General features: G+C 38.6%; 2 protein-coding genes across 10 annotated transcripts; one reads left to right on the top strand and one right to left on the bottom strand.

Annotated features, from left to right (window-relative positions):
- Positions 1-465: 465 nt before the first annotated feature.
- Positions 466-8,135, top strand: LOC106163303 (organic cation transporter protein). Of its 2 annotated transcripts, none has more exons than XM_087008881.1 (12): positions 466-562; positions 2,530-2,846; positions 3,133-3,252; positions 3,661-3,772; positions 4,195-4,384; positions 4,907-5,039; positions 5,360-5,466; positions 5,895-6,029; positions 6,243-6,325; positions 6,659-6,779; positions 7,053-7,125; positions 7,629-8,135. In XM_087008881.1, the coding sequence occupies exons 2-12, from the start codon at positions 2,604-2,606 to the stop codon at positions 7,884-7,886; spliced, it is 1,575 nt and encodes a 524-aa protein (XP_086865007.1). In that variant the 5' UTR covers positions 466-562; positions 2,530-2,603; the 3' UTR covers positions 7,887-8,135. The 2 variants fall into 2 exon arrangements, with proteins under 2 accessions (XP_086865007.1, XP_013396312.2); XM_013540858.2 differs by lacking the exon at positions 466-562 and adding an exon at positions 1,262-1,600.
- A 313-nt stretch (positions 8,136-8,448) lies between these two features.
- LOC106163276 (uncharacterized) lies at positions 8,449-25,496 on the bottom strand. Of its 8 annotated transcripts, none has more exons than XM_087008875.1 (19): positions 25,365-25,496; positions 25,040-25,094; positions 24,559-24,904; positions 23,910-24,221; positions 22,872-23,429; positions 22,174-22,599; positions 21,446-21,817; positions 20,714-21,160; positions 19,529-20,164; positions 18,424-19,314; positions 17,120-17,971; positions 15,599-16,492; positions 14,613-15,025; positions 14,222-14,435; positions 13,029-13,667; positions 10,643-12,438; positions 10,406-10,561; positions 9,485-9,599; positions 8,449-8,732 (listed from the first exon to the last, which is right to left on the bottom strand). In XM_087008875.1, the coding sequence occupies exons 1-19, from the start codon at positions 25,410-25,412 to the stop codon at positions 8,627-8,629; spliced, it is 9,276 nt and encodes a 3,091-aa protein (XP_086865001.1). In that variant the 5' UTR covers positions 25,413-25,496; the 3' UTR covers positions 8,449-8,626. The 8 variants fall into 8 exon arrangements, with proteins under 8 accessions (XP_086865001.1, XP_086865000.1, XP_086864999.1 ...); XM_087008874.1 differs by having other exon boundaries at positions 10,406-11,875; positions 11,939-12,438; XM_087008873.1 differs by having other exon boundaries at positions 10,406-12,438; positions 17,120-17,378; positions 17,424-17,971.
- Positions 25,497-27,679: the final 2,183 nt, after the last annotated feature.

Here is a 27,679-nt window from a genome sequence, read left to right as displayed (position 1 = left end):
TTAATTCCCGATTAGACACTGAATAGATTCCTCGCGGGGATTACGCAACAAGCATTCAAGTGGTTCGGCCATATTTGATCCGCAGATCTGTTAGTCCGCTGTTTCGAATGAGCTCTTAAACCCCCTTTACACTGGACGGCGTCCTTTCTGCGTCCTTTGTGCGACCATGAAACTGGCAGCGCTATGGTCATAAAAAGGAGGCACAAGAATAGCTTTGCCTTCAGAATGAATTCTAAGTGATCGGCCAGTTCTCGGCACGTTTAGAATTTTTTTTCCACTCTCAAACGGGGCCGTACTACGGGACGCAGAAAGGACGCCGTCCAGTGTAAAGGGGGCTTTACAGAATAATTACATAGACCTATTTAAAGCTCTAGGGCCGGTGTCGTTTTGATTAAAATCCCCTTCAAAATTCCAATATAAAACCTTACTGTCTTAACCCAAGTCGATAACGTTTTTTCTTCGCAGTCTACATATTGCCGGTATAAAGTGATCTACATATTGCCGGTGTAAGTGACAGAGACTCCCCAAGAATATGGAGTCCGCTTCCCATTCATTTGTACAGGTAAGTCTCGCCCTTGATTTTGACACACCTAGGTCAGGCTAACCCTAACCATTATAACTAAATGGAGGGCGGACCTTCTGTTACACGGACCTTCAATTTCGTTACACTGGGTCCAGAGATGGCAAAGCGGGTACGTGCCCTCCCTTAATTTCGGATAAACCTCCATACCCCCTACCCCCCCTCCACAATCCTAGTGAACACTCCCTCTTAGAATTATGACATCAGCATGCAATCACAGTTCTCCAAATACTCTATTTGTCCTGCAAATATTCTGTTTATTTTGAAGATACAGTTTGATCGCCGTTATACCAACAGATAGTGACTGAGCAAACACTTCTTAAGTGTGACGTAAATGTTTCAGCGGCGATAACCCATTTCCCTTATGATACATCCATACAAGTCGCAAGAGCTGTTAAATCATATCATCACTGCTTCAAATTTGTCTGAAAATTGCAAGATGGCATTGCAATACTACCTACAGTATCTGAAAAAGAGGCAATTGAAGAAACAAGGCAAATCGAATTGCTTGACAAGCTTTTCACTGTATATGACAAAATGTTTTATATCAAAGACTAAAATAAGTGTTTTTGCTTAAAAATATTGGAGAATGACTTTGTTTGTTGATATTAATATATAGACATACATAAACAGTTATTCCCAGGAAATAAGAACTTTCCCTGCTTCGCTGCCTGTGGAACAAGGTCCCAGCTCGGTACCTCTTAACAACGAGGGTCTATGACAGCTATGACTGTCTCTAGTCTTTCATCCAAATTTCTCATCAGACGTTCCTATCCAGTTTTATGTATATATACACCTTATCTCTTCTTAAATAACGACACAACAACACACTCACTGTACGGAGACAGTTCTAAAGAGGAGGGTTTTATCAAAGTCCATCCCCACCCAGAATTCTCCAGCCGACGTGGTATGAACGGCTTATATTGTCTAGGAATAACACACTAGCTAGATTTCAGAAGTGAGGATTTCCCCAGGAAAGTGTTAAAATGGTGGAATATGAAGATATTCTTATAGAAGTCGGTAGGTGGACGATGTGAAGATTTATTCTTGTATAAGCGAATTAAGCGTAATGTTGGCTCACAAAAACTGGTCCTAATATTGGTTTAATCCTGTACTTTCAAACTAGGAGCAAGTAAAGAAGAGGCATAGCTTCAAATACGAGCCGTTGGCTATTTCATGTGAGCAATGGTCAGAACTATTTCTGCAATAATGAATATTGGAACTCCTTTCCTGGAAGATGACACAAGATGAAAGTTAGAAAATAAAATGTTTATGGCAGATTTGTTTAAGATTCAAGTTTGATCAGAATACAGGTTTATACTGTTCATCGTTAAAGCGTCTTCTGGTTCTGCTTAATAAGATGCAATGTGCCTGATGACGCCATTTTAGTAGGCCTGTCATTGCATTTCATATAGGGGGAGTTAATGGGCCCTACTTCACAGTATCTACAGATCTGTTACCTTACGCTTACGTGAACAGCATTCTGGGCCGTTATGAATTATTTATTTGCTGTACCATTTCCTGACCCAGTGTCAACAAGACCTGTTGACGTGTTGACACGCCGTCTAAGTTAATCTAGGGGTTGTTCCTGGACACAGGAGCAAGTCCATCCTAATCTACTGTTGAGTTTCTTTCTTTTTGTTTCCCGTTCTTATGCGCATATTATTTTTTTATGTGCAGACTTTTTGTACAGCTTAAGGGGAATCGTTTCGCCCCCCTCTCCGACCACCCCTAGCCCCTTTTCTTTAGAATAGTCCCTTTTTTGTAAATTTTAATGTAAATAAAAAAAAAACATTGTGTGTTTTCAGTTTTCATCCCGTATTGTCGCATGATACAATTGTCTTGTGACACATTGTGGCGGACAGGAATCATATATGTGAACAAAACTTTTTTGCTACCTCTGTACTTTCGACTCCTCAATTTTTATGCTCTTCCTCTATTACATGTAGGACAATTAGGATGGTACCAGTTGACATTGGTATTACTGATCGATGTTGGATGGAAGTTCAACACAGGCTGGGACATGATGCTCATGATTTACGTCGGAGCAAACCCGGGTTACACCTGCCCAAACACGAACCTTCTCAACGATTCTGGTTTGACCAATCATACGTGGCCAACGTCTTCTCTGATGCAGTCTACGCCGTCGTATCTCGGCAGCAACGCGACAAATAGGACAGGTTTGGTAAAAGACCAGTGTGGTCCCACCAATGAAATTTGTGATGGATATGTCTTCAATCAGGACTTTACATCCATAGTCTCTGAGGTTCGTTGGCCATGCCCATTTTGATATATCATTAACAATTTTTAAAAGATACAATAGAGCTACGGACAACGCGTCACCCTAACACCAATATTAAGCATATTTTACATGTATAGACTAGCTAATTGGTGTCAATTTTTACAGTCTTCAGTAACAGGCCATACAATTAGTTTTATTTTTCATAACTAAAATACGTTGTAAATATGGTAATTAGTTACACGTTTTGGTGAAAATCATTTCTCTTTGTGATCGTTGTAGCGCCAATATTATTTTTGGCTTCTTATTGCAGTGGCAACTGGTATGTGGGACAGATTTTGTCAGTGACACCATTACGTCATTACAAATGGCCGGTGTGTTGTTCGGATCTCTAATTTTTGGGCAACTCTCCGACTGGTTTGGGAGAAAGAAGGTATCAGTTCTCATCTAGCTATATAATTTTGTTCTGATTTGAGTTCCGAAATCACAATGTTATGAACCTGTTTCATGGTGAATATTTTCTTTAAACATGAAATGCATGGCACATTTTTCCAGCATTTCATGTGACTCAAAGCAACTATCTGTGTGAGCTACAGCAAGAGTACAGGTTTTGTCTAAAAACACTGACTTAAAAAATGACGTCTTATTCTGTACTTTTGAAATGATCTGCTGGTGTACATGAAGGCGTCAAAGCTTTTAAAAATTAATTCACACTAGATGTACCTTAGAAAAGTTGGTTGCATTTTTAGCTAAAAAAAAGTTAAGCTTTTACTTAAAAGCATCACTCGCACCTAATAGTGAGGCCACCCGTGCATAAAAAAAAAACACTTTTTTCTTTCAGACATTCTACACTGCTATTATGATGGTTAGCCTATTCGGATTCATTCAGAGTTTCTCTGTTAATTGGTATATGTTTGCTGCTTTGCGATTTTTTAATGGGGTAGCAATTGGAGGTAAGAGACGGCGATACATTTTGAAACAAAAATGTGTACCGATATCAATCTGCCATATAGGTGTATCTGTTGCTTTACTATCTGTTGCTTCTCGTACCCTTTTAAAGGCGAAATGTTGTTTTCTGCTTTGGCTATCTGTAAAATGATGCTTTCACATTTAAACAATAGAGTGTCCAACGAAAATTGTGTTTCAAAATTATTAGCCCTACACATAATTCTATATGTATATGTACTAGTATATGTATATCACGCATTAGTTTATATCATATACACTAAATCGTTGAGGCAAACACGTTGCATAGCGTGGCGAATGCAAATATTTATCGTCTTTTTTTTTTCAATTGAGATATTAAAATGGGTACGTAGCCTGTATCCTAATTAACCAAAACCGTGGAACCTGACAACACATTTGTATTTTCTAGGAGGCATAGTGATTGGTTTTGTGTGGTCAGTGGAGTTTCTTGGTCCAAAATATCGCCCTATCCTCGGCGTCTTTGGAGCCTGGCCATTTGGAGGCTGTATACTCACTGCCATAGCCTATTTCACAAGAGATTGGCGACACACCATGATGGGCACTTCTCTTCCTGGGTTTTTGTGGCTGTTTGCTTGGTGGTAAGTTTATGAATGAAACTGCTATCGCACGGAAAGAATGAGCATCTGTAAATGTACGCAAAACCATAAATCTTATCTAGTAGTACAAAACACGAGATTTTGACTCAAGTATGAACTTAATATCTCGGATTTCTTATATATATTTATTTTTATATATTATTTATATACATATATCTAATTTATTTTACCTTCGAATAAAAAAGCTAAAGAGAGAGAGAGACATAACACATCGGAATATTAATATCACCTATTTTGTGATATCCGTTTCTTTTTGTGTGTGTGTGTGTTCGTTGTTTGTTGTTTTGTTGTTGTTTACATTTTTATGGACACAAGCCCATGTTAGTTGTTAAGAGAAATGTATTTCAGATGTGTTTGTTGTCGGCGCTTCGTGCGTGTTTCAGATCCCTTTAATATTCATGTCGTAAATTTCCCATCGTTGCTTGTGAAATAGTTGTCCATGGAACGGTTGTAATTCCAATGAGTTGAAGAATGAGTTGATTAAACTGCTCTTCTGTGCTACAGGTATCTTCCCGAGAGCCCAAGATGGCTGCTTACACAGGGGAGATATGACGAGGTCAAGGCCATTACAAAAAGGATCGCTGATAGAAATAAGAAACCTATGCCAGATATAGACACTTTCTTTAAAGACTATGAGGTCAGTGTTGTTTGATTGCAATTACTAAAAAGCAAAGTTTATTAGTGATTCCATACCAGTACTTTAATCCAATGGCTTCATTATAAAATAATTCCATACGTTTTTTTTTACTGACCAAATCTAATTATCCTTAAAACAAAAAGAGAAAAAAACAATTTCCTCATCACAAAAAAGTTGCTCGACCTGCCCCTGCACTTGGATGTTTTCTATCTTTTCTATTAAATTAATTGTTTTTTAACGATTCATGATTAATTAAGAGCGTTTATCATTTCCGACAATTCATATATATTAAATGGATAACAAGTATCATTATATTCCAGACACAAAGACGGCTCCAAGAGGGCGAGAAGCATGTGAACACAACGTACTGGGATCTATTTCGAACACCTGCTATGGCAAAAATGACTCTTTCTTTCATGTTTGTCTGGTAATTAGTTTGTTAAACACAAATCTGCTTCTTGCTATTTAGCCGATGACCTTTCCTATATAAACCCACCCTATATTATCCCACTCATAAAATTATTATTTAAACCCCCTTTGCATAATGTTTTGTCTAACAAGATTATCCTTGTGTATAATTTGCATTGTGCTTCATTCTTATCTTTGTTTAATTCTTAAAATATATACGTACAGATAATGACCCACAAATATACTTAAAAGTAATATCATAATGCTATTCTTTTAAACTAGTTGCTGCCCCTTTAATACAGTTTACACTAAACTGAACTGTTTGCTTTATATATGCACGGTTTAACACACTTTTTTGGTATTCAATTCATGAAAGTTAAAATACGTGTACATAGTACAATTTTGTATGAAGTTACAACATATAAAGGTTTTTCCTTTTCTTTTCAGGTTCAGTGTCAGCGTGATAAGTTATGGCCTGCAATTTAACTTGAAGAACATGGCGGGAGACATCTATATCAATACTCTTATTAATGTGGGCACATTGTGGGTTTTCAACGTCGTGCTCAGCGTACTGCCAATGTAGTAAGTGTGAAATACTATCCACTCGAAATTTTTGGCGATTTATTTTAAACTCGAGAGCTTTCCTTTAGTCTTTTATATTCTTGTTTTATTGTGATACGATATCGCATCTTCATAAGATTTACTCTCGTCGCATAGTACACGCATTTCATTAATTTATCTGAATATTTAAATTTTAGTTTAATCAAATTAAATGTTTCATATTCTAATTTTCAGTTTTGGCAGAAAGAAGTGCATCATCAGCTATCAGTTCATTGCAGTTATAATTTTGATTCCAGTCGTTGTTTTGTATGTTTTAGGTAAGAGCAAATTTAGCGAGTTATCTGCAAAACGTGGGCTCATACAATGATGCCTTGTTTGATTAAATTGCATTTGTACTTATTTGTAAGCTTCTATAACCAATTTGCAAAGAGTGTATTTTAAATCAAACCAATTTCAAAATAGATTGAAAATTACAAACTTTAGATATTCATAAAAATGATAAAAATCAAAAAAAGGAATCTTCATAGTTTCGAGCATAAATGAAATAACAAGAAAACGATCATACATGCACTTATAACGTCTAAAGGTTTCTAAATATTTTATTATTTTAATAAAATGATACACGTCCGTCGAATCTCATTTATTCATAGAAATCAATGAAGAATACTGGCTTATCACCAACATCCTCTCCACCACAGCTAATAATCTTGTGTCCACTTCCTGGACAAACTTGTTTGTATGGACGGGAGAGAGCTACCCAACGCGTGTCAGGTAATTGGGTCATACATGTAAAGCAATAATTGGCCAATAACTGTTTCGGTGTCAAGGCCATACATGACGTCAAAACAACGTACCAGCTTGCCATTTTCGTAACATTTTTCAACGTTTATATTTATCTAACCACTGCAGAGTTAGATATTGGCATGGATTTTTCTCAAAATTCTCGACGAATGACATTTAAATAATACTTTTTTTATCTATAAGTTTAAAAATACGTTTATGATGCCTTATTCATTTGCTAACAAGAATGATATATAATTTCAGAGACATAGGGATAGGTTTAAACTCCATGGCAGCCAGAGTGGGAGGGATTCTTGCGCCCCAGACAGCTTACCTGGTAGGTAAACCACCCACACAGTGTGACCGCGGTGGAGGACGCATGCCTCTGCCTTACATGTACCCTCATGTTCTGGTAGTTTGTACATGTACCCCCTTCCCGGCACCCTTCATTCCACAAAAGTATTTTTAAAATAATAACACGAAACAAGCAATTTTCATGATTGAACAGTATATTATACTTTTATAAGAACTCGACAATTTTATCTGTGCCCCCCAACAGCAGAGCGTTAAAAACATTCGCTTCGTGTGTGTGTGTGTGTGTGTGTGTGTGTGTGTGTGCATGAGAGAGAGAGAGAGAGAGAGAGAGAGTAGGGGGAGAGAAAGAGAGGGAGTGGCATTTTGGCTGTTGTGCACGTGATAACACGTTTCCGATATAAGTTGACTTAGATATAAAAGAAAAGTGTATACACTGATTTTGGTTCATGCGAGACGACCGAATGTGTGTCTGCATTCATTTTAACGATATAAATTAGTATTGATGTGTTTTCGTTCCATTCGCAGACCAAATTTTGGAACATCTTCCCCTTCGTCCTGAGTGGGGCGTTATCCTTGGCGTCTGGGCTTTTAAACTTGACTCAGGATGAAACACGAGACAAGTTAATGCAAGATGACCTTCCAGAAAGGACTTGGTGCTTCTGCGGTAAAAAAGACAATGATGATGATGACCTTTCAAGTGACCGCTGGTCAGGGAAAAATGGAACCGACAGTGATGTCAGGCGTGCACACGTGAATGAGGGTTTTCAAGATACAAAGATTTGAATATGGACAGTAAATGCACAAACTAAAAAAATGTTACCAAACTACTAGCAACCGTTAACTGTACTTATTTTCAGTAGCATAAAACATTTTATTTCACTGATCTTTGGGTCATTGAGATCAGGTGACCCACCCCTTCTTCTCGGTTCACTTGCACACTGTCAAGAACACTTCCGATTCGAGATTTTCAAGAAAAATCAATCGACTGGTTATAGGCAGTGAATAAAATAGTTATCATTTGAAGCGAAATAATGGAAGTTTTTTGTTATGTCAGTTTAGAGTAGCTATACAATCGAATGTTTTACACTACTTAACAGGGGTATGTTGATCGGCTAGGTAAAATTTATAATAGGGAAATAACCTTATAAGGTCATGCACTGGTCGCTCTGAAAAAATGTAAATCGCTCTTTGCATTCCCTGACCAACAAAAGATACTCAACTTATTGTTAAACTTTCCGGCGTTGTTGGGAATTCCTGAATAGCATAAGTCGTACTGATTTAAACTTCACTAAGTTTAAAGAATTCAGTTGATTCAGACCACACTAGTAAAGTAAGCAAATAAAGATTATTTAGTGAAATGTTCCCATCATTATTGTTGTACGTGAATTTTCGCTTTACAATCACCTGCACTGTACGTGATAATGTGTATTGTACGTGCATTTAGTCACAACAAAAAATCGAAGTCCTTAAATCAAGGGTCACAAAATTGACGATATTGATCTAAACACAGTGCTGTCTTTTCTTTATCCAAAAGCTGGGTTTTCTGGGCAAACTGCTATCTTGCAACATGCGTCTTCTGGCATGGGCTCCAGCCTACAGCCTGCAGGCAATACATTCCACTCGAAGCACCTGTAATGTAGAGAGTCGATTTGAAACTAAAGATTTAATATTACTTGTCGTTAATACTGAAAAATTATGTTGTAATGACTATATGTTTGTGCACGTATTCCACGTATTTCCACGTATTAAAGGTTATAAATACTTTTTTGAGTAAGTTTTTGTCAATTTTAGTGGAAACACTTGTTTTATTTAAAGACCATACATAGGACTTAAATTGATTTAAGTTTTATCTTTTCTGCATAGATGCCTGATAATTGTGGAAAAACGCATATTTGATCTTTTAATTGAAATTAAAAAAAATAGGAACTGACCAATCATTGTACATTAACAAGTTACAAATGCCAGAAAGTGACCTACTATTTTCACGGCTTGATTTAAGCGGAAAAAATGTTTGCTTAAATAAACTTTCAGGATTTTAGAATTTGAAAAAAAAAGATACCATGGCTAGGAATTGCACCATTGCGCGCCAAGATCCAAACAGGAGCAATGGTGGATCCAGTGTACCGCATATTAATTTCTCCTTTACTTTGGATGTACACTCTACTTCCACCCAAAACACAGTGTAACAAACGAATTTAGACAAAATCGAGTGAATTTAACTCCTTATGTCTTACATTCCGCAATACAACTTTCCTCGACCAATCATTTCATATTTGATGTGCATTCGCATAATTTTTTTCCATGTGATCGCCCACCCCCTCTTCCAACAAAATCCTTTCTCCGCCTTCTAATAATATGGTATATTTCTATTCAGAACTGACCTTTTGCCACACTGAACGAAGTCTGGTGCAAATATACACTGGCATTTGGTCTCACAGCCCTCGAACCACTCCTCGCCCTGGTCATAGTACTTGCCTTTATGGAAGCATTTATTAGCTGAAACAAGAGAAAAGATTAACAATCATATGTGGACAATAAACCTAAAAAACAGTGAATATTTACTCCTAGTTACAGGAAAATATCGTGTTTATCATATTACAAACCCCTGGAACCCCCCCCCCCCCAAAAAAAAAAAAAAAAAAAAAAAAAAAAAAAAAAAAGTGGATCAATACGTGACAACGGTTTGAATTGAATTGGCCAAAATAGCTCCATTCATTGGGTTCTTAAATGCATAATTTACTTATCTAGATGTTAGTGCAATCAAATGTAAAATTTTTAATGCAAAAATTTGAGGTTTTGTTGTTTAATTCACAACCCTAGGCACTTCTGCTTTTAAGCCCTGTCCAATTTGACTGCTTTGTGAATTTGTGTAAAATAGTGATCGGTTTGTTTTTGTTGTTGATGATGATAATGATATTTGTGATGTCGTTTTATGAGATATGGACTTTAATGACAAGATCAGATGTAAGTCTTCTAATAATTCCCTGGCACCAGACTAGTGCTTATACATGGTAGCCGTGATGACATAGGCTTTAAAACGATGTTCATAGCTAGCTGTTCAGGCGAGGAGAATCTGCTTGACATAAAAATATCAACAACACAATGCTGTTAGCACGTCATAAGCTCGATTTTTGGTATGACAGCATTTTTCTAATAACGTTGTTTCTGCATTATTTAAGGGGAGGAGGAAATAAATCCTCACGTATCAATCTACCGTCAAACAAAAATTATTTTCCCGTATATCAGACTGGTATTAAAAGACATTTTATGATTAAGGTAAGTAAAGTAATGCAAACACTTACAAGGAACTGTGGGTGTTGGCTTTGTGGTAGACGTCGTCGTTGAAGAGGTAGTAGTGGTAGGCTCAGTTGTAGTTGTAGTCGTTGTGGCTTTGGTGGTTGTAGTAGTTGTGGGTTCAGTTGTAGTCGTTGTAGGTTTGGTAGTTGTTGTAGTTGTGGGTTCAGTTGTAGTTGTAGGTTCAGTTGTAGTCGTCGTAGGTTTGGTGGTTGTTGTAGTTGTGGGTTCAGTTGTAGTTGTAGGTTCAGTTGTAGTCGTTGTAGGTTTGGTGGTTGTTGTAGTTGTAGGTTCAGTTGTAGTCGTTGTAGGTTTGGTGGTTGTTGTAGTTGTAGGTTCAGTTGTAGTCGTTGTAGGTTTGGTGGTTGTTGTAGTTGTGGGTTCAGTTGTAGTTGTAGGTTCAGTTGTAGTCGTCGTAGGTTTGGTGGTTGTTGTAGTTGTAGGTTCAGTTGTAGTCGTTGTAGGTTTTGTGGTTGTAGTAGTTGTGGGTTCAGTTGTAGTAGTTGTAGGTTTTGTGGTTGTAGTAGTTGTGGGTTCAGTTGTAGTAGTTGTAGGTTTGGTGGTTGTTGAAGTTGGGGAATCAGATGTAGTAGTGGTAGGTTTGCTGGTTGTTGTAGTAGTGGAAGATTCAGACGGGGTAGGTTTTATGGTGGCCGTGGGCTTAGTGCTTTTGGTGAGTTCTGGAGTAAAAGACATAATTTCAGGAGATGTTTTGGGTTCGGGTGATGAAGTGCTTGGTTTAGTTGGAGGTAAAGTGGTTGAAGTGGTAGGTTCAGATGTAGTCATTGAAGCTTTGGTTGTTGTAGTTGTAGGTTCAGTTGTAGTTGTAGGTTCAGTTGTAGTCGGTGTGAGCTTGGTGGTTGTTGTAGTTGTAGGCTCAGTTGTAGTCGTGGTAGGCTTGGTGGTTGTTGTAGTGGTAGGTTCAGTTGTAGATGTACCTTTGGTGGTTGTTGTAGTTGAAGGTTCAGTTGTAGTCATTGTAAGCTTGGTAGTTGTTGTAGTTGAAGGTTCAGTTGTAGTTGTAGGTTTGGAGGTTGTTGTAGTTATAGGCTCAGTTGTAGTAGTTGTAGGTTTTGCAGTTGTTGTAGTTGTAGGTTCATTCTTAATTGTGGCAGCTTTGGTGGTTGTTGTAGTTGTAGGCTCAGTTGTTGTCGTTGTAAGCTTGGTAGTTGTTGTAGTTGAAGGTTCAGTTGAAGTTGTAGGTTTGGAGGTTGTTGTAGTTGTAGGCTCAGTTGTAGTAGTTGTAGCCTTGATTTTAGTAGTAGTGGTAGGTTCAGTAGTAGTAGTGGTAGGTTTGTTGGTTGTTGTAGTGGTAGATTCAGACGGGGTAGGTTTTATGGCGGCCGTTGGCTTAGTGCTTTTGGTGAGTTCTGGAGTAACAGACATAACTTTAGGAGATGTTTTGGGTTCGGGTGATGTAGTGGTTGAAATGGTGGGTTTAGTTGTAGTCGTTGTAGCTTTGGTTGTTGTAGTTGTAGGTTCAGTTGTAGTTGTAGGTTCAGTTGTAGTTGGTGTTGGTTTGGTGGTTGCTGTAGTTGTAGGCTCAGTTGTAGTTGGTGTAGGCTTGGTGGTTGTTGTAATGGTAGATTCAGTTGTAGTTGGGGTAGGCTTGGTGGTTGTTGTAGTGGTAGGTTCAGTTGTAGTTGGTGTAGGCTGTGTGGTTGTTGTAGTGGTAGGTTCAGTTGTAGTTGTAGGTTCAGTTGTAGTCGGTGTAGGTTTTGTGGTTGTTGTAGTTATAGGTTCAGTTGTAGTCATTGTATGTTTATTGGTTGTTGTAGTTGTAGGTCCAGTTGTAGTTGTTGTTGGTTCCGTTGTGGTCGGTGTAGGTTTGGTGGTTATTGTAGTGGTTGTAGTTGAAGGCTTAGAAGTTGTTTCTGTGATGACCACTTTGGTTGTCTTTGTTGCAGTAGGAGTGGTTGGTTTCAAAATCTCTGGTGGAGCAGTGGCTGGGTCACATATTGTTTTTTGGCAGCAAGGATCTTCTGGGTCTTCCACAATCTTGCAATTATTAAAAACACTACTTGATGTCAGCGGAAGGCATCTGAAATATAAGATTACAATCAGGGCAAGCAATTCTCTGGTTTATGTAACACCCACTAGAGGTTGCATATGTATTTCTGTCTTGCCGAATACATTTTTATCAGTGTTCAGTTGATAAGGTAATTTTATGCGTATATATTACATTGGTGCATTTCTGTAGTGTTTCGTTTGCCCTAGGACCACGGCATACCAAATGTTGATTCCCATTAAATTGTTATGATCTCCTCAAATGACATAAAATGTTATTTAACAAGTATTGGGTATCAAAGATTAATTAGTTATGTTAATTGCTTGTTCTTTTCTGCGATTTTCTGATTTGTCTGTGTTATATCTGAATACAGATGTGCACCATAGTAGAAATGATTAGAATTAAAAATTGCATGATTTGTGACAGCAACAAGTTTGATGCATAGTTTTGTACATGGTCATAAAATGATCAATCAATTATTATAAAAGAATATACTTTAAAGAAAGTCACATCAAGTCCTTATAGTATCATTATGAACATCTCTCAGCTTAAACAATATATACTAAATAGCATCAGCATAGAACATCGTTTACTGTCTTCAAGGCAAACCAGATGTGTCTTACCTTGGCGTGCTATGTATAAAGAACGGAGGGGCAACACAGGTGTGAATCTGACAGTCGTCTTCCCACACTTCACCGCCACTGTACAGTTTACCCTTGTAGGTACATTTTGGTTCTGGTAATGCAGTGGTAGAAGTGGTAGGTTCAGTGGTAGTGGTTGGGGGTTTGGAGGTGGTTGTAGGGTTTGTGGCAGTCGTTGTAGGTTTGGTAGAAGTTGTAGGTTTAAAAGTAGTTGTAGTCGTAGGCTCAATTGTGGTTGATGTTGTAGTTGTAGGTTTACTTGTAGTCGCTGTAGGTTTGGGGGTAGTTGTAGTCGCAGTTTCAGTTGTAGTCGTTGTAGTTTTGATGACTGTTGCAGTGGTAGATTCAGGGGAGGAAGTTGAAGGTTTGGTGGTGGGTGTGGTGGTACGTTCAGTTGTAGTCGGTGTAGGTTTTGTGCTTGCTGTGGTTGCAGTTGAAGGTTTAGAAGTTGTTTCTGTGATGGCCACTTTGGTTGTCTTTGTTGTAGTAGGAGTGGTCTGTTTCAAAATTTCTGGTGGGGCAGTGGCTGGGTCACATATTGTTTTTTGACAGCAAGGATCTTCTGGGTCTTCCACAATCTTGCAATTATTAAAAACACTACCAGATGTCAGCGGGAGGCATCTGAAATATAAGACTAAAGTCAGGGCAAGAAATGCTCTGGTTTATGCAACACCCATTAGATGTCTCATATGAACTTCACTCTAGCACATTGCATTTTCAATGTTAAGTTGGTAAGGTAATTTTATGCGTTTATATTACATTGATGCATTCCAGAAGTGCTGCATTTGGCTATTGATTCCGATGAAACTCTTATAATTTGCCCAATGACATAAAAGTTTATTTAACAACTATTGGGTATTAAGCTAAACATGTTTTATTCATTGTTTGTTCTTTTTAACGAATTTCTGATTAGTCTGTGCTATATCAACATACTGATTTACATTATAGTAAAATGATCATAATTAAAAATTGTATGATTTGTGACAGCAACAGGTTAGATGCATAGCTTAAATGCATGATCATAAAATGATAAATCAATTATTATAAAAGATGATGCTTTTAAGAGTTTCATTAAGAAAATTATGAAAATTTGTCAGATTCAACAATATATACAAAAAAAAGCACCAGGCTAGAACATTGTTACTGTCTTCAAGGGCGAGCCAGATAAATCTTACCTTGGCTTGCTATGTATGAAGAACGGAGGAGCAACACAGGTGTGAATTTGACAGTCGTCTTCCCACACTTCACCGCCACTGTAAAGTTTACCCTTGTAGGTACATTTTGGTTCAGGTAATGTGGTGGTTGAGGCAATGGTAGAAGTGGTAGGTTCAGTGGTAGTGGTTTGGGGTTTGGAAGTAGTTGTAGTCGTGGGCTCAACTGTGGTTGTAGGTTCAGTTGAAGTCGTTGTAACTTTGGTTGTTGTTGTAGTTGTAGGTTCAGTTGTAGTCGTTGTAGCTTTGGTGGCTGTTGTAGTTGTAGGTTTAGCTGTAGTGGTAGCTTTGGTTGTTGTAGTAGTTGGAGGTTCAGTTGTAGTCGTTGTAGCTTTGGTAGTTGTTGTAGTTGTAGGTTCAGATGTAGTGGTAGCTTTGGTTGTTGTTGTAGTTGTAGGTTCAGTTGTAGTCGTTGTAGGTTTGGTACTTGTTGTAGTTGTAGGTTCACTTGTAGTAGTTGTAGGTTTGGTGGTAGTTGTAGTTGCAGGTTCATTTGTAAGCATTGTAGGTTTGATGGTTGTTGTAGTGGTAGCTTCAGTTGTAGTCGTTGAAGGTTTGCTGGTAGTTGTAGCGGTTGTAGTTGAAGGCTTAGAAGTTGTTTTTGTGATGGCCACTTTGGTTGTCTTTGTTGTAGTAGGAGTGGTCTGTTTCAAAATCTCTGGTGGGGCAGTGGCTGGGTCACATATTGTTTTTTGACAGCAAGGATCTTCTGGGTCTTCCACAATCTTGCAATTATTAAAAACACTACCAGATGTCAGCGGGAGGCATCTGAAATATAAGACTAAAGTCATGGCGAGAAATGCTCTGGTTTATGCAACACCCATTAGATGTCGCATATGAACTTCACTCTAGCACATTGCATTTTCAATGTTAAGTTGGTAAGGTAATTTTATGCGTTTGTATTACATTGATGCATTCCAGAAGTGCTTCATTTGGCTTGGGACTACGGCATCCAAAGTATTGATTCCGATGAAACTCTTATAATTTGCCCAATGACATAAAAGTTTATTTAACAACTATTGGGTATTAAGCTAAACATGTTTTATTCATTGTTTGTTCTTTTTAACGACTTTCTGATTTGTCTGTGCTATATCAACATACTGATTTACATTATAGTAAAATGATCACAATTAAAAATTGTATTATTTGTGACAGCAACAGGTTAGTGCATAGTTAAATGCATGATCATAAAATGATAAATCCATTATTATAAAAGATGATGCTTTTAAGAGTCTCATTAAGAAAATTATGAAAATTTGTCAGATTCAACAATATATACAAAAAAAAGCACCAGGCTAGAACATTGTTACTGTCTTCAAGGGCGAGCCAGATAAATCTTACCTTGGCTTGCTATGTATGAAGAACGGAGGAGCAACACAGGTGTGAATTTGACAGTCGTCTTCCCACACTTCACCGCCACTGTACAGTTTACCCTTGTAGGTACATTTTGGTTCAGGTAATGTGGTGGTTGAGGCAATGGTAGAAGTGGTAGATTCAGTGGTAGTGGTTTGGGGTTTGGAAGTAGTTGTAGTCGTGGGCTCAACTGTGGTTGTAGGTTCAGTTGTAGTGGTAGCTTTGGTTGTTGTTGTAGTTGTAGGTTCAGTTGTAGTTGTTGTAGCTTTGGTAGTTGTTGTAGTTGTAGGTTCAGTTGTAGTGGTATCTTTGGTTGTTGTTGTAGTTGTAGGTTCAGTTGTAGTCATTGTAGGTTTGGTAGTTTTTGTCGTTATAGGATCGGTTGTAGTAGTTGTAGGTTTGGTGGTAGTTGTAGTTGTGGGTTCAGTTGTAGGCGTTGTAGCTTTGGTAGTTGTTGTAGTTGTAGGTTCAGTTGTATTAATTGTAGCTTTGGTAGTTGTGGTAGTTGTATGTTCAGTTGTAGTCGTTGTAGGTTTGGTGGTTGTTGTAGTTGTAGGTTCAGTTGTAGTCGTTGAAGTTTTGGTGGTTGTTGTAGTTGTAGATTCAGTTGTAGGCATTGTAGGTTTGGTTGTTGTTGTAGTGGTTGCTTCGGTTGTAGTCGTTGAAGGTTTGCTGGTAGTTGTAGTGGTTGCAGTTGAAGGTTTAGAAGTTGTTTTTGTGATGGTCACTTTGGTTGTCTTTGTTGTAGTAGGAGTGGTCTGTTTCAAAATCTCTGGTGGGGCAGTGGCTGGGTCACATATTGTTTTTTGACAGCAAGGATTTTCTGGGTCTTCAACAATCTTGCAATTATTAAAAACACTACCAGATGTCAGCGGGAGGCATCTGAAATATAAGACTAAAGTCAGGCCAAGAGAAGGTCTGGTTAATGCAACACCCATTAGATGTCGCATATGAACTTCAGTCTAGCCTATTGCATTTTCAATGTTAAGTTGGTAAGGTAATTTTATTCGTTTATATACCATTGGTGCATTCCAGAAGTGTTGCATTTGGCTTGGGACTACGGCATCCAAAATATATTCCGATGCAACTGTTATAATTTCCCAAAATGACATAAAAGTTTATTTAACAACTATTGGGTATCAAACTAAACATGGTTATATTTCTTTTATTTTATTTTTTTTTTAACCTTGCATTTTAGATATTTTGTTTTAAATTTGCTAACATATGTCTTTTAATATTTCTTTATTCTTACTTACTAATGGTTTTATCCAACTATGATGCAATGATTGTTTACCCTCGGATTGCAAGTTTGGTAATAATAATAATAATATAACAATTCATTGTTTGTTCTTTTTTAATGACTACTGATTTGTCTGTGCTGTATCTGCATACTGATTTGCATTATAGTATGATTGATTTGTGACAGCAACAGGTCAGATGCATAGTTAAATGCATGATCATAAAATGATAAATCAATTATCATAAAAGGGCGAGCAAGATGGAACTTACCTTGGCTTGCTATGTATGAAGAACGGAGGAGCAACACAGGTGTGAATTTGACAGTCGTCTTCCCACACTTCACCGCCACTGTACAATTTACCCTTGTAGGTACATTTTGGTTCAGGTAATGTGGTGGTTGAGACAATGGTAGAAGTGGTAGGTTCAGTGGTAGTGGTTTGGGGTTTGGAAGTAGTTGTAGTCGTGGGCTCAATTGTGGTTGTAGGTTCAGTTGTAGTTGTTGTAGCTTTGGTAGTTGTTGTAGTTGTAGGTTCAGTTGTACTCGTTGTAGCTTTGGTGCCTGTTGTAGTTGTAGGTTCACTTGTAGTGGTAGCTTTTGTTGTTGTTGTAGTTGTAGGTTCAGTTGTAGTTGTTGTAGCTTTGGTAGTTGTTGGAGTTGTAGGTTCAGTTGTAGTGGTAGCTTTGGTTGTTGTTGTAGTTGTAGGTTCAGTTGTAGTCATTGTAGCTTTGGTAGATGTGGTAGTTGTAGGTTCAGTTGTAGTCGTTGTATGTATGGTGGTAGTTGTAGTGGTAGGTTCAGTTGTAGTCGTCGTTGTAGGTTTGGTGGTTGTTGTGGTTGCAGGTTCAGTTGTAGGCATTGTAGGTTTGGTGGTTGTTATAATGGTAGCTTCAGTTGTAGTCGTTGAAGGTTTGCTGGTAGTTGTAGCGGTTGTAGTTGAAGGCTTAGAAGTTGTTTTTGTGATGGCCACTTTGGTTGTCTTTGTTGTAGTAGGAGTGGTCTGTTTCAAAATCTCTGGTGGGGCAGTGGCTGGGTCACATATTGCTTTTTGACAGCAAGGATCTTCTGGGTCTTCAACAATCTTGCAATTATTAAAAACACTACCAGATGTCAGTGGGAGGCATCTGAAATATAAGACTAAAGTCAGGCCAAGAAATGGTCTGGTTTATGCAACACCCATTAGATGTCGCATATGAACTTCAGTCTAGCCTATTGCATTTTCAATGTTAAGTTGGTAAGGTAATTTTATTCGTTTATATACCATTGGTGCATTCCAGAAGTGTTGCATTTGGCTTGGGACTACGGCATCCAAAATATATTCTGATGAAATTGTTATAATTTTCCCAAATAACATAAAAGTTTATTTAACAACTATTGGGTATCAAACTAAACATGGTTATATTTCTTTTATTTCTTTTTTTTTAACGACTACTGATTTGTCTGTGCTGTATCTGCATACTGATTTGCATTGTAGTATGATTGATTTGTGACAGCAACAGGTTAGATGCATAGTTAAATGCATGATCATAAAATGATAAATCAATTATCATAAAAGGGCGAGCAAGATGGAACTTACCTTGGCTTGCTATGTATGAAAAACGGAGGAGCAACACAGGTGTGAATTTGACAGTTCTCTTCCCACACTTCACCGCCACTGTACAGTTTACCCTTGTAGGTACATTTTGGTTCAGGTAATGTGGTGGTTGAGGCAATGGTAGAAGTGGTAGGTTCAGTGGTAGTGGTTTGGGGTTTGGAAGTAGTTGTAGTCGTGGACTCAATTGTGGTTGTAGGCTCAGTTGTAGTGGTAGCTTTGGTTGTTGTTGTAGTTGTAGGTTCAGTTGTAGTTGTTGTAGCTTTGGTAGTTTTTATAGTTGTAGGTTCAGTTGTAGTCGTTGTAGCTTTGGTGGCTCTTGTAGTTGTAGGTTCACTTGTAGTGGTAGCTTTTGTTGTTGTTGTAGTTGTAGGTTCAGTTGTAGTCGTTGTAGCTTTGGTAGTTGTTGGAGTTGTAGGTTCAGTTGTAGTGGTAGCTTTGGTTGTTGTTGTAGTTGTAGGTTCAGTTGTAGTCATTGTAGCTTTGGTAGATGTGGTAGTTGTAGGTTCAGTTGTAGTCGTTGTAGGTATGGTGGTAGTTGTAGTGGTAGGTTCAGTTGTAGTCGTTGTAGGTTTGGTGGTTGTTGTGGTTGCAGGTTCAGTTATAGGCATTGTAGGTTTGGTGGTTGTTATAATGGTAGCTTCAGTTGTAGTCGTTGAAGGTTTGCTGGTAGTTGTAGCGGTTGTAGTTGAAGGCTTAGAAGTTGTTTTTGTGATGGCCACTTTGGTTGTCTTTGTTGTAGTAGGAGTGGTCTGTTTCAAAATCTCTGGTGGGGCAGTGGCTGGGTCACATATTGTTTTTTGACAGCAAGGATCTTCTGGGTCTTCCACAATCTTGCAATTATTAAAAACACTACCAGATGTCAGCGGGAGGCATCTGAAATATAATACTAAAGTCAGGCCAAGAAATGGTGTGGTTTATGCAACACCCATTAGATGGCGCATATGAATTTCAGTCTTGCCAAATGCATTTTTCAATGTTATAAGTTGGTAATTTTATGAAAATTTGTCAGATTCAACAATATATACAAAAAAAAGCACCAGGCTAGAACATTGTTACTGTCTTCAAGGGCGAGCCAGATAAATCTTACCTTGGCTTGCTATGTATGAAGAACGGAGGAGCAACACAGGTGTGAATTTGACAGTCGTCTTCCCACACTTCACCGCCACTGTACAATTTACCCTTGTAGGTACATTTTGGTTCAGGTAATGTGGTGGTTGAGGCAATGGTAGAAGTGATAGGTTCAGTGGTAGTGGTTTGGGGTTTGGAAGTAGTTGTAGTCGTGGGCTCAACTGTGGTTGTAGGCTCAGCTGTAGTGGTAGCTTTGGTTGTTGTTGTAGTTGTAGGTTCAGTTGTAGTTGTTGTAGCTTTGGTAGTTGTTGGAGTTGTAGGTTCAGTTGTAGTGGTAGCTTTAGTTGTTGTAGTAGTTGAAGGTTCAGTTGTAGTCGTTGTAGCTTTGGTAGTTGTTGTAGTTGTAGGTTCAACTGTAGGCATTGTAGGTTTGATGATTGTTGTAGCGGTAGCTTCAGTTGTAGTCGTTGATGGTTTAGAAGTTGTTTTTGTGATGGCCACTTTGGTTGTCTTTGTTGTAGTAGGAGTGGTCTGTTTCAAAATCTCTGGTGGGGCAGTGGCTGGGTCACATATTGTTTTTTGACAGCAAGGATCTTCTGGGTCTTCCACAATCTTGCAAGTATTAAAAACACCACCAGGTGTCAGTGGAAGGCATCTGAAATATAAGATTAAAGTAAGGCCAAGCAATGCTCTGGTTTATGCAACAGCCAATAAGGGTTGCGTATGTATTTTTGTCTTGCCCAATGCATTTTTCAATGTTAAGTTGGTAAGGTAATTTTATGCGCTTGTATTACAGTGGTGCAATCCCTAAGTGTTGCATTTGGCTTGTGGCCTCGGCACACAAGATTTCCAATTAAACTGCCATACTTTGCTTATTTGATATAAACACTTATGTTCTTATTACAATTTGCTGATTTGTCTGCGCTATACCTGCATTATGAATTCCTTCATAATGCAAATTATTACAATTTTTAGAACTATGCGTTATCTGATAGCAGCAGGTTTGATACATAGTTTTGGATATGAACTCAAAAAATTAGGTAATTAATCATCCTCAAGGTAAAGATTTAAAGAGCTTCTCAGCACTTTTGACACCGAGTCCATAATATCGATATTAAAGTTTGGAAGTTTAAGCAATGTACATAAAAAGCATCAGAATAGAAAATTTGGTACTGCTTTCAAGGGCAATCCAGAAGTATCTTACCTTGGCTTGCTATGTATGAGGAACGGAGGGGCAACACACGTGTGAATCTGACAGTCGTCTTCCCACACTTCACCTCCAACGTACAGTTTACCCTTGTAGGTACATTTTGGTTCTGGTAATGCCGTGGTTGAGGCAATGGTAGAAGTGGTAGTTTCAGTGGCAGTGGTTGTAAGTTTAGTGGTGGTGTTTGTAGGTTTTGTGGTCGTGCTTGTAGGTATTTGAACAGTGGTTGTGGGTTTTGTTGCAGTGGTTATGGATTTTGTGGATGTGGTAGGGATTTTGATTGTAGTGGATGTGGGTTCAGTTGTACTGGTTGTAGGGGTTTGTTTCAAAATCTCCGGCGATGCAGTAGTTTGGTTACAAATTACTTTTTGACAGCAGGGGTCGTCTGGGTCCTGTATGATCCTACACTTATTATTGCCTCCATTTATCGCAGGCTGTGGGCATCTGGAATAGTACGTTAAAATTAGCAATATTTTGTTTCATCTTTCATAAGTGTGTTTTGGGCTTCACAGCAAATGGTTTAAAAACACTATAAATGTTAACCGAATCTTTGAAAATGTAGTTGCTTTAAATCAACTCATTAAAATCTACATTTTATGAAACAATCTAAAATACATTGTGTAGGAGTTCAAATTATAATATGTATAAAAAAGCAATTGTTAAAAAGCATAAAAGCATACAGTTAACTGGATTGGAATCGTTTCCAAGTATAAGTAAGGGGTATCTTACCTCGGCGTGCTATGTATGAAGAACGGAGGAGCAGCACAGGTGTGAATCTGACAGTCGTCTTCCCACACTTCACCGCCACTGTACAGTTTACCCTTGTAGGTACATTTTGGTTCAGGTAATGCCGTGGTTGAGGCAATGGTAGAAGTGGTAGGTTCAGTGGTAGTTGTTGTAAGTTCAGTTGTGATATTTGTGGTTTTTGTGGTCGCAGTTGTGAGATTTGAGGCAGTTGTTTTGGATTCCTTTTTAGTGGTTGTAATTGTTAGAGTTGTGGTTGTATTTTCGTTGCATATTACTTTTTGACAGCAGGGGTCGTCTGGGTCCTGTATGATTCTACACTTATTATTGCCTCCATTTATCGCCGGCTGGGGGCATCTGGAATTTTAATTTGACTTATTATATTCCGTCTTTTAAAAGTGTTTTTTGGCTTCATGCCAAAATATTTTTAATGCTTTACATGTTTTATATAAAACTCATACAAGTTACTATTTAAAGACTTTAAAATTTCAGCTCAAAAAAACAAGTCTTAATTTTTAGAATCATTTTCTACACATTGTATCAGTAGTAATGATACAAATTAAAAATCAGCATTTGTTCTAAACAAAGGCATATTAAATTTTTGCAGGGCAAAAAGGCTTTGAAAAAGTAAAATCATAATTATAACAACTGAACATTTGCTGGTTTAAAAGCTTGAAGAAAATTCAATAAAGCCCAACTCAATGATTTCTTACCTTGGCGTGCTATGTATGAAGAACGGAGGAGCAACACAGGTGTGAATCTGACAGTCGTCTTCCCACACTTCACCGCCACTGTACAGTTTACCCTTGTAGGTACATTTTGGTTCAGGTAATGCCGTGGTTGAGGCAATGGTAGAAGTGGTAGGTTCAGTGGTAGTGGTTGTAGGTTTAGTGGTCGTGGTTGTGGGGTTTTGAACAGTAGTTGTGGGTTTTGTGGCAGTGTTTTTAGATTTTGTGGATGTGGTAGGGATTTTGATTGTAGTGGATGTGGGTTCAGTTGTACTGGTTGTAGGGGTTTGTTTCAAAATCTCCGGCGATGCAGTAGTTTGGTTACAAATTACTTTTTGACAGCAGGGGTCGTCTGGGTCCTGTATGATCCTACACTTATTATTGTCTCCATTTATCGCAGGCTGTGGGCATCTGGAATCGTACATTCAACTCAGCAATATTTCGTTTCATCTTTCATAAGTGTGTTTTGGGCTTCACAGCAAATGGTTTAAAAACACTCAACATGTGAAATAAATCTTTGAAAATGTAGATGGTTTAACTGATTAAAATCGACATTTTATAAAACAATTTTAAAAACATTGCATAGGAGTTCAAATTATAATGTGTATAAAAAAGCATTTGTTAAAAAGCATACAGTTACAAGTTTTCGAGTCGTTTCCAAGTATCAGTCGGGGATATCTTACCTTGGTGCACTATGTATGAGGAACGGAGGAGAAACACACGTGTGAATCTGACAGTCGTCTTCCCACACTTCACCGCCACTGTACAGTTTACCCTTGTAGGTACATTTTGGTTCAGGCAATGCAGTGGTTGAGGCGATGGTCGAAGTGGTAGGTTCAGGTCTGGCGGTTTTAGGTTTTAGGGTGGTGGATTTGGGGGTGGTTTTGGGTTCAGTGGTCGACACTTTGATAGTAGTTGTTGTGGGCTCTGTGTTGCTGGTGGTTGGTGCAGCAGTTGATTTAGTGACAGTGGTTGTTAATTCAGTAGTAGAGGTCTTCATGACTGGGGTTGCAGAGGCGATAATTTTTGGAGTAGGTCGCACTGTGCTTGTAGAAGCTGATTTTGCAGTGGTTGGCTTTGTCTCTGCACGTGTACTCATTTGAGGCGGAGTTGTGGTCAGCTTCAAAATCTGTGGCGATGCAGTAGCTTGGTCGCAAATTGTTTTTTGACAGCACGGATTTGCTGGGTCTTCTACAATCCTACAGTTATTGAAGACACCAGTAGATGTCAGTGGGTGGCACCTGTAATAAAAAACAATTCATTGAAAAAGAGGGCACCTCGTGGCATTTGAATAACGTGGATTTCACTAACTGTCCTTCTTTCTTGCTTAAATGGTGCTTCAACGTGCATTATTATTATTATTATTATTATTATTATTATTATTATTATTATTATTATATTATGCTGAGTCCCAATATGCTGAATTTTACCTGGAAGTCACTGCTTGCAAACCTACGTTGTATAAACTATTGAGTACCCTGTCGACAAAGTGCTTTATACTATCAATTAACCTTTTGCTCTGAAAATCACGCAAAACGCAAAATGGACCCGCATAGACAACTCTGTAATATGACACTCATTGATGTAATGGATGGCGTGTTAACATTATCTTAAAACGCCATCTATTGATATAATGAATAAGACAATGTTAACAGGTAAATGCCTTGCGAAATGGCTCTCCACTAACTGGGGATTCAGAAACGGTGTCATTCATATCTTACCTTGGCTTGCTATGTATGAAGAACGGGGGAGCAACACAAGTGTGAATTTGACAGTCGTCTTCCCACACTTCACCGCCACTGTACAGTTTACCCTTGTAGGTACATTTTGGTTCTGGTAATGTCGTGGTTGAAACAATAGTAGAAGTGGAAGGTATAGTTGTGGTTATTGTAGCAGTGGAAGTGGACCCTGTAGTTGACTCAGGAGTGGGTGTGGCAATTGGTGGTGGGTCACACTGTAGTTTGCCACAGCAATTGTCGTCTTGGGCTTTCACGACTCTGCACCGGGCAGGTAGCTTGTCGAATTTAGGGCAGCTAGAACGAATTGCAGTGCATATATACTTAATTTTGTATGGTGAACCCCCTCTCTCCATAAGAAAAATCGAAAAGCGGAAACTCAACATTTATATCATACACAAACGAAAGCAACGTAATTACAATATGACGCTATATGTTCTGAGTTATTTTTTAAAATTATGGTCTGAATACGCTATATAAAGCTATATAAAGTCTAACGATAGACTTAACGCAAGATTTATAATGTATCATGGAATTCAATTACCATGAGGCACATTCGTCGTTGGTACCCATTGCTTTTTGCAAAACAGGATTCTAAAATCAAATGTTTATGAAGCATGGCAATTGTATCTACCTTTCCGTGCAGTGTATGATGGCTGGGGCTGCGATACAGGTGCAATTCTGGCACTTGTCCACCCACTGTACCCCCTCTTCATACTGGATACCCTTGTAAAAGCATTTTGGAGTGTCAAAGTGCTCCGGAGGGTTCATGGTTTTTGCTTTAGCGCCAGCGTCCTTACAGGGGTCATCTGCCTCGAGATTAGCAATAGTGTCACATTCGTTTGTTCTCTGGTTGAAAACCAGGTTGGAGTCGCAGGTCTGTTTCCTGAACGAGTGCCCGAGGAGACAAATTGTGTACTTCCGGCAGTCGTTTGGGACTTTTGCTTTCCCTTGCATTACCCCATTACATGCATTTTTGCCTGTGGTGAAAAAAATGGATGGGAGCAAATTATTTCCGCACACGCAATTAAGACGTCCATCATCTAATATCGAATGCTTAAAAGAATCACTAAACCTCAAATTTAAAATTCGAAAATAGTGTATAATATACTCACTTTGGTTCTCTCTTCCATATCCATTTTGCCGACCTTTCCCAGTTGTGTCTTGCCCCTAGAATGCGTTTTTATTTACAATCATAGTAGTTTATTTAATAAGGAATTAATATTTTCTTGAGTTGATATCAATATGACGTCTATGCATTGTTTATCGATATCTTCCAGAGCGTTCTCGTTATGCGAAAAATAACAAAATGCTTAACATTCACAGTTTCAATAAGGTTTGTAATTGTAGAAGGGCTTATTGCAAATATATTTAAATAAGTTAATTAAACAGCTCAAGGTTATACTTCGGATCCCATAGACAGCGTGCGTTAGTACTCACCAGAGAAAATGTCACCAAAACCAGACAAACTATCCAAGTTTTCTGCATTTTGACGTATATATTGGCACCATCTACAAACAGCACCAGCAAGACCGTGGTGCATCAAAAGACACACTGTTCGCGCAAAAATAATCTCGAATATACCAGGACAAATAGGTTATCATGAAAGGCGCATTTACACAAAGTTTCTTTCAAAATGCGATTCAGTTTAGTCGGTTTTTAAAACCACGCCCCTCTTTCGTTATTGCATTACAGCAACTCAGTTTAGCACGTTTTATTGCTACATCTTACATTTCTTTATTCCTTATAAATCTATTAATTCATTTGTTTATTTTGCATCTATTTACCATAATTGAGTTTGAAAAGCGACCAACTTGCACATCACTTTGATTTGAATCACAACGTGTAAACGGTCCAAACTCTGCAGTATACCATTTGACAAGGTTACTGTACATCCACAGCTGTTGAAGATAAAACCGCAGTGGTGGGCGGAACTTTGAGAACACTTGCACATGTAACTGCTTGGGGTTGTGCAGCATAAAACCTATATAGGGTATATCATATTTGGAGAACCGCCTTCATTTTAAAGGGGCTACAATGTATGTAAATCAGTGACGTAGTAGAAACGGGGAAAACTGCATTCACCTCGGCTGCCTACTGCAAAGAAAGTTATCTGTAAAAGATGTGTCAGGTTGCTCGGTATCACTAAAATTGACAGACAGGCTCTGTTCCCAAAATTGGACAAAGATTGCGACCTTGACAAGAGAAGGGTCTTTCACTGAACTCTCATACTTCTTTGGCGCAACATATAAACGAGTGGTTATTTTTGGTCTAAATGATAAGACTAATATGTCAAGGCTTAAGTTTTTGTGGAATGGTCCCTGGTATCGTAAGCCGGAAACTAGTGTATACGATGTAGCGCAGGATCAAGAACGGAGGGGGGAGAAAGGGGTTATCACTTCAAACCATCTATCAGGTCACCACTTAAGTCCTTAAAGCTCTTTGCCGATCTTGTCACGTTTCCCCTTTTCATTCATTTCTATGAATTAAACGAAGATTTATCACTGATCTCTATTAGAATAATGAAGTATTTAAAAAGAAAAAAAATGAAAAATATCATAAAAATAAAGAATAGGTAAAAATAATGATCATGACTTGGAAATTGAAAGGGGTCGCTATATACAGAGTCCATAATTTATATGGAATATTTTTTATCATTGTTATTTTTGAGTGCATATTACTTTCTTTTCAGTTTGATGTCAGTATAAACTTTAATCTAAGATATTACGGAATATGCCTCCGGAAAGTGATATGCTATACAGTCAAAGGACTCATTACAGTAAATCAGCCGGCTGCAGTGCCGCCTGCAGCGCCCTCACTCTACACGGCATACCCTGTGACAGGTTTTTCAGAGTTTGGATGGGGATATAATTCCACGCAGTGATATTTGCCTGTCGTAGTTCATCACGATTTGCATGCTGGTGATCATAGCTATTAATTCTGCGAGTTACTTCTGCCCACAGCTTTTCAGTTGGGTTCATATCTGGGGAGTCTGCAGGCCAGGGCAGTTGCTGAACCCCTTAGTTTTGAAAAAAGGCGGTGATTTTGCGAGCTCAGTGTGGGGGTGCGTAGTCGTCTTGGTACACAAAGTTGTTCCTGAAGATGGCTCTTACAAAGGGAAGCATTGTTTGCTGTAGAATGTCTCTGTAGGAATCCTGGTTGAGGTTGCCTTCTAGAAAAAGCCAACTGTTTCTGGGCACCAGCATGAAATGCTCCCCAAATAGAGACGCTACCACCCCCTGCTTGCACCCTAGGCAGTACACAATCATCGTTTTATGCCTCTCGTACACGTCGGACGACACAGATTCGACCGTCAACCTTTAAAACTCCATATCTGGCCTCATCACTGAAAACGACGTGATTCCAGTGGTTTGGCTGCAAAGCAACGTGGTCCCCAGCCCATTGCAGACGTCGCTGTATACGGCCTGCTGTTAACAGTGGTTTCCGTACTGGTCTTCGTGCAAAACAACCGGCTTGTTCACGAGGGATCTTGAAACGGGCATTTGAATGACATTCTGCCACTCTATTATGAGGACACTAGTTGTCTTTGTATGACCAGCACGGCACAGTCCAAGTAGAAGGCGATCCTGTCTTCTTGTTGCGATACGAGGACACCCTGGTCGAGGTCTTGGAGTAGGTGCACCTGTTGTAGCATTTCTTTGGAGGACTTTACTAACGGTTCCCTGATCAATGTTGAATTGCCTGGCAATGGCTGCTCGTTTCTGGCCATTTTCTCTGAGAGCAAGAATCCCATA

Source organism: Lingula anatina, chromosome 3 (genome assembly GCF_051362555.1).
Source record: "Lingula anatina isolate TDL-2025a chromosome 3, LinAna3.0, whole genome shotgun sequence".
NCBI classification, from domain to species: Eukaryota; Metazoa; Brachiopoda; class Lingulata; order Lingulida; family Lingulidae; genus Lingula; species Lingula anatina.
The sequence above is the reverse complement of the archived record's forward strand: the minus strand, read 5'-3'. Positions and strand labels throughout refer to the sequence as shown.